The sequence below is a fragment of the Penaeus japonicus genome, unplaced genomic scaffold, assembly GCF_977035675.1.
Source record: "Penaeus japonicus unplaced genomic scaffold, GWHDUDI00000001_assembly GWHDUDI00000013, whole genome shotgun sequence".
Lineage (NCBI taxonomy): Eukaryota > Metazoa > Arthropoda > Malacostraca > Decapoda > Penaeidae > Penaeus > Penaeus japonicus.
In genome coordinates this window covers 3883784-3896283 of record NW_028234415.1, presented here as the reverse complement: position 1 = coordinate 3896283, position 12500 = coordinate 3883784, and the positions used below count along the sequence as shown (strand labels likewise).

Genomic DNA, 12500 nt, shown 5'->3' with positions numbered 1-12500 from the left:
AAACAACAATCACAGAGGAATGATTATACGGTTTTACAGCTGCAACTTATTGGACTTATTGAGTTGTTGAGGTGCAACAAATTGGTTGGGGTCACACTGTCAGATTACGACTTTTTAGTGTTGATGAGTGTGACTCTATATTGAAAATTGATGTGGCTTTTTCCATTGGTGAATGATACGGCTTTTTATTAATGAATGATACGGCTTTTTATTAATTTATGATACGATTTTTTCATCGGTAATGAACACTTTTCATAGAAAGTTGATATTTTTGGGTAATCGAAAACTTTTTTTATTGATAATATTGATTAAAAAAAGAAACAAAAAAAAACAAGGCGAGCTTCGCAAACCATAGCTTCCTCCAATGACGTTATTTTCTGTTCATGCCTGTTTTTTTTATGTCCAACTTTCCTCATCTTGAAGACGCAACAAAAATGTGTTTTTCTGCACTCCCAGGTGTGCCGTTTCGGTCCGTAGAAAACGGCGCTCTTCTAACTAATTCTGTGCTGACGCAATTTTCCAACTTTTATTTTATAGCCGCATCCGCTGCCATTATTTTTTCTTGTCTCGTCTAGAATATTACAATGGCAGGGATGTTGTAGGATAGTGGCGTGTTTACCTGAGATGAAGGTTTCTCGTTCGTTTTTTTTTTTTTTTTTTTTTTTTTTTTGTGTGTGTGTTTGTGTGTTTGTAGTGATGGGAAGTAATTGAGGCGTATCGTTTCGTATCATCTCTTTTTGTTTACACTTTTCTCTCTCTCTCTCTATCTATCTATCTATCTCTCTATCTATATCTCTATCTCTCTCTCAATCAATCAATCAATCGATCCATCCATTTAGCTCTCTTTTTGCCTTCTTTCCTTTCCCTCTCCTACCTCTCTCCTCCCTCTCTTCCCTACTCATTTTCCACCCTTCATGTTCGCAAAAACATTTCGGTATTCGTTAATTCGGTTCATGCTAATAAGTGCTTTCGATATTATTATCCAGGATAATCTTTAGATAGATATCATGAAAAAAAAATATAAATATATATATGTGTGTGTGTGTGTGTGTGTGTGTGTGTGTGTGCATACATACATACATATATATATACATACATACATACATACATATACGCGCGCACACACATACACAAACACAAACACACACACACACACACACATCTGTATGTGCGTATCTGCGTATGTACACGTGCATGCTTGAGTTCGGATCTTTTGTGACCCAAATGCAACGCCCCGAAACTCGTGCAGCACAATGAGTTACGAGGCGACTCCCGTAACAGTCACTCCGCCGCGTATGTGTCACGCTCGTCAGTAGACATGGGCGGCATAAAGATGTTGATCTTGACGACGCAATGACCCACGCTGTTAACGGAGTGGTATTATGTGGGCGTAACGCGGGTTCGAATGACGCGCTTCATTGTCGCGTCTCGCTTTTAGTGTCGAAGGCGGAGGTTGCCATGCAGTTTTTCATGATTAGGAGCCTTTTCGTGACGCGGGGTTGCTGTGATTTATCGGAGTTACGGACAGTGAAATAGATTGCTCATCTTCTTTTACGTATATGATTCTTTTTTTTTCTCTCTCCTTTTCCATCGACTTCTCTTCATCCTCCTCATCCTTCCTCCTTCCCCTCCTTATCCTTCTTCATTTCCTTTACCCCCTTTCCTTTTCCTCCCTTCCTCCTCTTCCCCTCCTCCTCCTCCCCACCTCGTCCTCCTCCTTCCCTCTCCCCTCCTCCTCCTTCCCTCTCCCCTCCTCCTCCTTCCCCTCCCCTCCTCCCCTCCTCCTCCTCCTTCCCTCTCCCCTCCTCCTCCTCCTCCTCCTCCTCCATCTCCACCTGCTCCTCTTCACCTTATTACATCTCTGCTTCCCCTCTCATTATTTCATTAGAGTAGGCACAGACGGTGAACGATTCATCAAATCTACGGCTTCAACCCATTGGCTTTCATTAATCTCGGATTCCCCCCCCCCCCTCCCTTCCAAAAATATACAATTTTCAAGATAAATGATTTCAGAGTTTTATTACAGATTCGAAATGAGTCTCGTTATTTGCATATTAAACCGTAGACCAATTCATTTCCATACATTATTCTGGAACCATGTGGCGGGCTGCTCTGTGTATCGTAGGGTTAATATGATAATAGTCGTGTAGTTCTGTAATAGTGGGATTTTTTTTTTCTACTTCTAGATGTTCTTGTGTTCTACGGGCTCTCCAGTGGGCATTTTTTTGGGGGAAGGAAAAGATAACGCATATCGTCTTGATCCAACAGTGAAAGGGTGTCTTGTGGATTCATCTTTAGGTCAGGACGTCTTAAAGATGCACTTGCCGATTGCAAGGTTGTTGAAGGAAGGGAATCAGTCAATCAGCCATTGCTTTAGTGAGGAGGGACTGAAAAAGCCGACGTTGCATTTTTATGGCGTGCTAGTGCCGTTGCAGAGCCATTCCTGCTTTAAAAAATATGCCGTCCAGGGGAGGTTGACGTGGCATATGTATGATAAGATTAATGTTGCATCACTAGTTAGCCTGCTGGCTGCAATGCCACAATCATTCGTTGTGATAGTACGGTGTTTGGTGCGGTCTTTGTTATGCTGTCAGAGGCTCAGCGGATAATGCTTGCAGTTTTTATCTGACGTTAATTTTAAAGTCAGTGCGCTCCAACTTTTACGATAGATTGGTGGTTAAAGAATCGCCGTTATTTTCAATGTTGTAGGAAATGGGTTGTTGGTTTATCGAAAGAACGTAAAAGATCGATGGGAATTTTTTTTTTTTTTTTTGTAAACATTCATACTGTATTTGTTATACCTACCAGTTTGAACATGAACCTTTGTGTTATTATGATTTAGTATCTAATGAATATTATTTACTGTGAATTAGCTTGACAAGCTCCTTTGTCTCTTCATTATTTTCGTCATTAGAGGCTTTCCAACGTGAATGTCAATATGATTATTTACTCAGTTATAGGTATATTTAAGACCCCCCCGCCCCCCCCTTGACCCAGAGTTTGTAATTTGTCGTGTGGGATGCATTCCTTGAATCCGATACATTTACACAATCTGGTAGTTTCTGTTGTAAATCTGGTTGGCTTTTTTACAAGTCATCTCCCCCCCACCCCCCGCATTGTGCAGTTTTGGTGAGCATTTCTGACTACATGTAAACCTGCATCTTTGTGCACAGTGTAATTAAGTGCATTTTTCTGTTTTGATTCCAGCCCAAACATGCGGTTCCTCATTTTTCTCTCTCACAGTTTTCAGGAGGCAGCAATACAGTGGGTATTATTTACCAATCATGTGTGAAAATATTCTAAAAGTTTTCTGTTTTCTTTTTTACATCTTACCAGGACTGGTCCCTACGCAGTGGAATTAAAAAGGTTTTTATTGAAACAACTAATATAAGTTTATTTTTTTTCCTATTCACTCATATTAGAGAACTAGTAGCTAGTACGATGCGTACGTAGTTGTAGACATCCTTACCCCTTCTCACACCACTTGCACAGCGATTCCAGACACGTGTATTGACTCATGGGTCCATGTGTATTTCCTCTTCTAAATTTCGAATGTTGTTTTCCCTTTCTCTTATAATTCAGAATCATGATATGCCTCATTGAAAGATATATATAGATATATATTTACATATATATATAAAACTTTGTATTTCTTTGTTTTGCTGCTGAGTACACGTAAACCTATATTGCTGCAGTGGTGATTTGTATACGTTTGTTTTGATGTGTTTGTGTACCGTTGGTTGGATTGTACCTCGTTGTTATGTGATGTTGAGACGCATGAGTATGCCTTCTTAGGCTGCCTTCTCCGTTGACTGTTCTACTTATAACTCCAGATTGTTGATACTCTTGCCTATATGTACGTTTCTAAAAGCTGTAACTTCATTGCATCCGTTGCAAGAGGCAGTTATTTGATGTATCTGCACTGTTGCACACTAGAGGTCGGTCATATGTTATGTGCGCAGTTATATATGTTGTACGTAGATTGAGTTCTTGATATTGATGTGATACTTTTAGAGTACGTATGTATGATGAATACAGAGCTAGTAATTAGCTGTAATGTTAGGAAATTCCACAATACCTAGTCAACACTAGCTTTGAGGTTTCATTGCATTCAAAGTCAGTCCCTAGAAGAGCATTTTTCCCAGAATCACTGAGAGTAGTAAGAGCTAAACGAAATGTAAAACAGAGGTCAATAGCTTAGCCAGCCAGCCAGCCAGCCGACTCTTCCTTGACCGTACCGTATCTTCTAGCAGATATACGTTCGGGCTCAGTTTGACTACGACCCGCTGGAGGACGACCTCATCCCCTGCGCTCAAGCGGGCATTGCCTTCAAGACGGGCGACATACTGCAGGTACGTGGTCCCAGGTTGCTTCAGGGATTTTCGTCTAGGGATTTCAGAGTTAGAATCTTTTCCTTTGTTTGTGTTTGGGATTATGTGCGGGGTATAGTAGATAGGGAAGTAGGTAGATTGGTTAATCTTTTTTTTTACTATGAAATTTAAATCTATGACACCTACGAACGCTATTTAGCTATTAATATCTTCCCGGAGACTTCAATAAGCTAAAATGCATTGAATAGGTAACTTTGAGCTTTTCCCCGGAATAAAATGTGTGGTGAAAGCTTGTTTACCGTGCAAGGATAACAATTAAGACTCGTAGGCATTTTATAGAGCTGTTTAATCAAGAGATCATTCTTAAACTTTTTTTTTACCACAAATCTTGACCTCTGATTTACGTCTTCGTTTCTCTCTCTCCCCCCCCCACCCCACCCTTCCCCCCAACGTCTCAGATCATCTCGAAGGACGACCATAACTGGTGGCAGGCGAAGAAGGACCCCAACGGCACGGCCGGCTTGATCCCGTCGCCGGAGTTACAGGAGTGGCGCACGGCTTGCCTCGCCATGGAGAAGAGCAAGCGTGACCAGGGTGCGTGTACGGCTTTGCCCGTTCGCTTGGCTGTGCTTTCAGAAAGTGCAGTCTGTTGTTCTGAGTCCAACGGAGGTGTGTCAGGCCTTCGTGCATATACTGCATGTGTGTGAATATGTATATGTATGTGTGTGGGTATGTACATACATACATACATGGGTATGTATGTGTTTGTGTGTATATATGTGTATGTGTGTATATATATGTATATATGTATATGTTATATATATATATTATATATATATATAAATGTGTATATATATATAAACGGGTGTGTATATATATATATACACATACATACATATACATACATATACACGTATATATATGTACATACAAACAGCCACACACACACACACACACACACACACACACACACACACACACACACACACACACACACACACACACACACACACACACACACACACACACACACACAAACAGAAAAAAAAACTTTAGCATGTTTGTTGATATTCGTTTAAAAAAAAGAGTATTGTCCTCCATTAAATGTTCGCCCCCTTGAATGAATTCCTTCTTGAACGTCGCAAACTTTTCTCCCAATTTCCAGTCAACTGTTCCTTCTTTGGGCGGAAGAAGAAACAGCACAAAGACAAGTACTTGGCCAAACACAACGCAGTCTTCGATCAGCTGGATCTCGTTACGTATGAAGAAGTTATAAAACTGCCATGTGAGTTGTCTCTTTTATCTTTCCGTTGGAGAGGTTCTGGGCTAATCGGGGTTGTGTGTTTAGAGTCATTCTTGGACGAGTTTTATGTCGTATTTGATTTATTGAGCAGAGAGTTTCACTAAATAAGTTTATTGAGTTATATGATATTTGTATGTTTTAAGGATTTAGTGAAGTATATGATTGATCTTTATCTCGACTCGTATGTTTTTTGTTTCTTCCTTTTCTTCTTCTTCTTCTTCTTCTTCCTCCTCCTCTTCCTCTTCTTTTTATTCATCTTCTTCCTCCTCTTCTACTTCTTCTTCTACTTCTTCTTCCTCTTCTTCTTCTTCTTCGTCTTCTTCTTCCTCTCCTTCTACTTCTTCTTTTTCTTCATCTTCTTCCTCCTCTTCTTCTTCTTCTTCCTCCTCTTCCTCTCCTTCTTCCTCCTCCTCCTCTTCTTCTACTTCTTCTTCTTTTACTTCTTCTTCTACTTCTTCTTCCTCTCCTTCTTATCATCTGTTTCTATAATACGTACGTTTTTTCCTCAGCATTTCGTCGGAAGACCTTGGTGCTCTTAGGTGCGCATGGCGTCGGGAGGCGGCACATCAAGAACACACTCATTGCCTCACATACAGACAAATACGCCTATCCCATACCACGTGAGTGTTCTTTCTCCTTGTTTGGTGTTGGGGGTTGAGAGTGGGCGTGTGTGTGTGTGTGTGTGTGTGTGTGTGTGTGTGTGTGTGTGTGTGTGTGTGTGTGTGTGTGTGTTCGGAAAGTGTGGTATTCAATTTGGAAGCGAAGTGGATGGAAAGGACGAGACTAAAAACGAGTGATGTGTAAGGAGTGTGGTTGTGTTAGGGTGTTTTGGTGAGTTTTTTTACTTTATATTAAAGGTATGTTCTTGTTCTGCTCTCGAACAAGAGCCAGTTTGAATATGCCTTCAATCTAGACATTATTTGATCCGTGTCCAAACCAAAGGAGGGCTTGTTCCGAGGGATATCACGGTTGAAATCATACAAGACTCCTTCACAAATAGAATTCATCCAGGAGTGTATTTGAGCGGATTTGAATCAGTAGAATAACCCGCGTATACGGGCATTTTTTTTCTCGGTTGTAGTTCAGCTTTCTTCTAGATTATCTTTGTTATTAAGTTTAATAACCGTCTTCCAGATATAATTCTTTGCTCTTTTTCCAGTGGACTGAAAACTTAAACACTTTAACTTTGAATAAAAGCTCTAATATACAAAAATTGACGATAATCCTTGCATCTCAGGCTAAAGAAGGATTCTGAAATGTGTATACTGTAATACTGAAACATGAAAAGACTTGGGTACTCTCTCGACCAAACGTGGCTAATATATTAGTCTGTTCTACGTGTACAGCTCCAGTACATGATCCAGCCGGTATAGCAAGCCATTACACTCTAAAATTTGTTTCATCTCTGAAATCATTCGAAACCAAACTTAACAAGGCAATACACAATTTCGTTCCCTTAACATGATTTCTAAGTCATTTCGAGAAATTGTATCGATTCTAGTTTCCTAGAATTGGATGATCGCAACCCGGCTTATTAAGGCAGAGCAATTTCACGCAACAATGACAATTTCAACTACTGTGAAATGTTTGGGGGGAGAATACAATAATATCAGCGAACGCCCCAAAAAAAAGTTTGGCCTGTATAATGTCAGTTAGACTTCAGATCTGACAAGAAATAGTTGAGGCAGATGTGTGTTCGCCTCTTCCATTTGGAATCCATTTAAAACGCATTACCTCACGTTTCTTGTCTTGAGTATTGCTGAACAGGGAATATTTGGTCGAGTTCCAACGTGTTCCGTTCTTGTTTCAAGTTCTCACGATTTATTATATATATAAAATACTAAGTGATGAGTCAGCGACATGTCTTTTTAAGGCCTTTTTCTACAATGACAAGGCAGAAAAATGTCTTATAAACCTTGGAGACATTTCGTGTTGCAAGTCTGTGAAAAAATGATGTTTTTTGACGAGCTAAACTGTCAGTGGTGTGTGTGTTTGTTTGTGTGTGTGTGTGTGTGTGTGTGTGTGTGTGTGTGTGTGTAAGAAAGAGAGAGATAGCGTATTTTTGTGTATGCATGTATATTTGTACATGTAACCATTTCAATCATAAGTATCCAATCAAACTCGTGCAAACAGTAAACATTCAAGCAACACATCCCCCCCCCCCACCCCACCCCACTAAAACCTCTTTTATTTCCACATTACAGATACAACTCGAAGTCCACGGAAAGACGAAGATAATGGGAAGAACTATTATTTTGTTTCGCATGACGAGATGATGGCGGACATCGCTGCCAATGAATACCTGGAATACGGTAAGATCATATATACTGGTGATGCAGTTAAAGAAGATAAATGATGGCCGCAAAGTGAATATAAAATTACGATTACGAGTAGTATATGTATATATAATTTTTATTTTATTTTATAATTTTATTTTTTCTTCTTCTTCTTCTGTTTTTTTTTTCTTTTTCTCTATTTCTTTTCTCTACCATGAATGTTTTCTCACCTTTTCTTCTGAATGACCCCCCCAGGCACGCACGAGGATGCCATGTACGGCACCAAGCTGGAAACCATCCGCAAGATCCACGGCGAAGGTCGAATGGCGATCCTCGACGTGGAACCGCAAGCTCTCAAGATCCTCCGCACGGCAGAATTCGCTCCCTACGTTGTCTTCATCGCTGCCCCATCGCTACAGAACATGACAGATGTATGTGCACACTCTCACGTTTTTTTTTTTTTTTTTTTTTTTTTTTTTTTTTTTTTTTGCTTGGCTTGTTATATCTGTATTTTAAAAAAATCTACATGAATATAGTTATTACTGCTGGTACTTTTTCAAAAAAAAAAAAAAAAGATATATAACGCCTTTTTCTCCCCTTTTCAGTATGACGGAAGCTTAGAACGGCTGGCAAAGGAGTCGGACTTGCTCAAGCAGGCGTACGGCCACTTCTTTGACCTGACCATAGTGAACAATGACATCGAAGAAACGATCCGACAGCTGGAAAAATCGATCGAAACTATGAACATGACCCCGCAATGGGTACCCGTGTCCTGGGTTTACTGACAGCCCGCCCCTCCCCGAGACAGTCCCTCTGACTGCTATTGCTGTGGAACGACACGAAGCAAAGAGGCTAATAGACGTGCTCACCAACACCACAGAAGGTGATCCCGTGGAACCTAGAACCACCACACCGCCACGACCTGTGGGCCACAATCAAAGTCTCGCAAAACATAAATGCCTCATACTTATTATAAGATGATATTACAAAAAAATAATAAAAATAAAATATTAAAAAAAAAAAACTCAAAAAAAAAAAATCTTTAAAAATGTATAAAAATCTCTATAAAAATAGCAAAGTAAATAAGATGGTGTATTACAGCCAAGCACTGCACATACATGTATGTCACTAGGAGTGTTGCATTTTACAAGTGGTAATGGAAAGGATGTGGACAAGCCAGCCTTAAAGAGGATGAAATACAGAGAATATATTTTGTGGCAATTTGCTCAACTGGGACTTTTTCACATAGGTGCATATATTTATTTGGTAGAATATGCCACTATCAAATTTATAAGGTAGAGTAGTGACTGGGAACTTCAGGCTTGCGTTAGAAGCCGGGTTGTAATGGCGTTTGTTAGTCATCCCATTCTAACAAAAGGATTTTTAAGTACTTTCACTCTTCGTGTTCGGAAATTTTTACACCCGCATTATGTTTTTTAAATTGATTTTTAAAATGTGATTGGTGATTTTTTTCAGATTTTGAAATATGTTAATTAATCAAGTTTTCTCAATGTTATTATTTTATTATTTCTAACGAAATTGCAACAAGGATGGCGCCGTACTAGTCATTTATTTACTGACATATTTTTTTTCTGTTACAAAAAAAAAAAAAAAAAATGCACCATATGCTTTTATCAGTCAGCTGTGATTCCGTTTTTGTTTGTGTAAGTTCCCTACATATTTATTTATTTATTGTACGCAGTTTGAACAACAGTCAGTAAAGGTTAGTAAAACAAGTAGAATGAATGGTGCAAAAGTGGCAAAATATTCTTTTGTATACAGCCAAAGGGGGAAATATCTACCCCGAGGATATTTTCTTCACGCAGAATAATGTTTTTTTTTCTTCTATAAACCAAAGGCTAGAGATCCACAGAGCGGACTGACGGCCATCCGAGAGAAGAGCCTGTGTGAGCCTATGATGTACCATGGTTGTGTGTGGTTCTCGACAGAAGAGAAGAGAAGAGAAGAGAAGAGAAGAAGGTGGTTGGCTTTTCGAATAAGGAGACAGACATTGAGGCTAAACTAAACTAAAACAAAAAACAAAAACAAAAAAACAAAAAAAAAAAGAATAAAGCTGGTTAGGGGACTTTGAAAAGTCTTGGGGGAGAGAAAGCTTGGCAAAGGTGGTGTTGTTGTTGTTGATACCAGTGAGTCACGTGACCTGTGGCGGCTGGGTTCGCAATGGTGTAATAGAGTGGTGTTCGAAGGCGGTGTTCCAATCAAAGACCTCTGTTCTGAAGAGGTAACAATAGAATCCAGTGGAGATGATTATATATTTGTAGGATGTAAGAGAATAGACTAGAGAGAAAAAACAAAATAAAACGGTTGCACCAAAGCACGAGAAACTCTGACAACTGGATACTTAACAATGGGAAAAGCGATGAATTCTGGAAAAAAAACGATAAATAAATCACCAAAGTACCCTTCTTATTTGTAAGGAGGATGGACTGATCTGTGTACACTTATAAATATTGTTTTTATAAGCAAATAAAGGTTGAACCAGTTGTTCCTTGTACATGGAATTTAATTAATTGTTATATAGTTGCAGTGCAGGTAGTATGCCAGTTTATGCTGATGTGAAACAGATGACACTAGCAAGTGTGTATATTTCGGTCACTCGGTCACCTGCTATGTTTCTTTTATACAGTACTAGATTTGTAATAAGTTTAAAGTGCGAGACTGTTTACAGCGGGTCGGATTTCAGACAATGGCTAAACAAGGTTGGGTTTGAGCAAGATTGTTAATTGAAGTTTTGATTAATTAGCCGATCTTCGTGGTTTTATGCATTTGCTTGCTTTTGAAGAAGAAGATGAAAAAAAAAGATTGTATTTATATGTTTTGTAATTTCCTGTTCACATTTCAAAATTTCTCATACCACCAAAAGAAATGGACAGTTTTCAAAGGATTTCCAATATTTGTTTCGGCAACCTTGTTTAGGATTCATTCGTAAATTATGTCCTTTAGACATCCTGTTTAGTTTTCGACTGATTTTTGTGCTGTGTATTACGCAGATTTGTACATTTATCCTTGAATATCTTGTTTCCCCGACCAAGCTTTGCAGGTTCTGTGGGTTTGTTGGATGGATTACTGTTATTATAAAAAAAAACAAAAACAACTGAGTAGATATAGGACATTTTTCTTGTTACATTTGAATAATGTATAGGAGACAAAACCAGTGTGATGATGGAGTTCTGCTACGTTTTAAAATCCTGTTCTAAGTGTCGCCGTCTCCACGTGTGATCTGAAAGGATACATGGCAGTGAAGTCGCCGACATCCCCCCCCTCCCCTTCCACCCTCCCCCCTCCCCCCTTTATTGCCTTCCCACCACCAATCCCCGTTAGATGAAGGGCTTTACTGCTATGAATCTTCCTCTGTGTGCAGTGGAATTTTTAGTTTATGCCTTGTCACTTATAGCTTGCTTAAGTCGGTTCTTAAAAATGCAGAATGCCATACGGGTACAAAGGTCAACTAGGTTACACTGTCTTCACTTAGGGCATTCATGAAAAAAAAAAATATATATATATACCCTTTCTAATGGGGAGGGTTTCAATATGACGCTCAGTGAGGGGGCAATATTTCCTTAATATTTTTTTTTTCTATGTAAATGTCAAAGCATTAATGCCATCATCAATAATTGTGTATATATTATATTGGGTGGTTGTTTGATGATTTGACAGGGAAATGACTGATATAGGCATCACTCGTTAGACAATTAAGGTTAATATTACCCTCGGAGCTTGTTTTGAAATTACGGCCCCGACCTGCAATTCCGGTAATTAGTATTAGACTTCTGGAACAGAACCTGAGTTGTTCAATCAGACCATAATGGATACAACCAAGCACTGGGCGGAAGACTGTTTTGGAAAGTGGATTTTTTTTTTTTTTCTGTAAGGGAGATTGCACTGACACACACACACACACACGGACATACATACACGCACACGGACACACATACACGCACACGGACACACATACACGCACACGGACACACATACACGCACACACATACACGCACACACACACACACACACACACACACACACACACACACACACACACACACACACACACACACACACTCTCTCTCTCTCTCTCTCTCTCTCTCTCTCTCTCTCTCTCTCTCTCTCTCTCTCTCTCTCTCTCTCTCTCTCACTTTCCCTCAGGTCTTGTGCCAGAGTTTATATTAATTTGCTGCAGGTTCAACCCTTGAAAGACCACAACTAATACCTATTTGGTACTTTTCTTTAGAACTGTAGATACTATTGCAGGACAATATTCAAGGGACTGTATTGTGATAAGCCTAGGATCCAAAAAGAGCAACCACATAGACTGGATTTTATAATCAACCAATTGCTGGACAATTTACCTACACCTGTCTTTCAAGAGATATAAGCACAAAAAAATTAATTGTTCTAACACTTTGTGCCAAAAGAATCCCACTTGATGCTAATGAGGCTCAGATGACTAGCACAATGGAAATGATGTACTTTCATACATACATAAATACACTTTCATTCAATGCTACAATCATAATTTAAGAAATTTTGGAATCTTTTTGTAATGTAGTCTTACTTCTAAAGACATTGTTA

General features: G+C 39.3%; 1 protein-coding gene across 18 annotated transcripts in view; it reads left to right on the top strand.

Annotated features, from left to right (window-relative positions):
- Positions 1-12500, top strand: part of CASK (peripheral plasma membrane protein CASK) — a 434258-nt gene that overhangs the window by 419732 nt on the left and 2026 nt on the right. For 6 of the 18 annotated variants that reach the window (XM_086543052.1, XM_086543061.1, XM_086543054.1 and 3 more), the window contains 8 exons: positions 3337-3366; positions 4251-4352; positions 4790-5000; positions 5497-5616; positions 6144-6254; positions 7839-7946; positions 8166-8341; positions 8516-12500. The exon at positions 8516-12500 is cut by the window's right edge and continues 2026 nt beyond it. In XM_086543052.1, coding sequence (XP_086399178.1) covers positions 3337-3366; positions 4251-4352; positions 4790-5000; positions 5497-5616; positions 6144-6254; positions 7839-7946; positions 8166-8341; positions 8516-8695 — 1038 coding nt within the window. In that variant the 3' untranslated portion in view covers positions 8696-12500. The remainder of the gene's footprint in view (positions 1-3336; positions 3367-4250; positions 4353-4789; positions 5001-5496; positions 5617-6143; positions 6255-7838; positions 7947-8165; positions 8342-8515) is intronic. The other 12 variants (XM_086543062.1, XM_086543063.1, XM_086543070.1 and 9 more) reach the window with 7 other exon arrangements.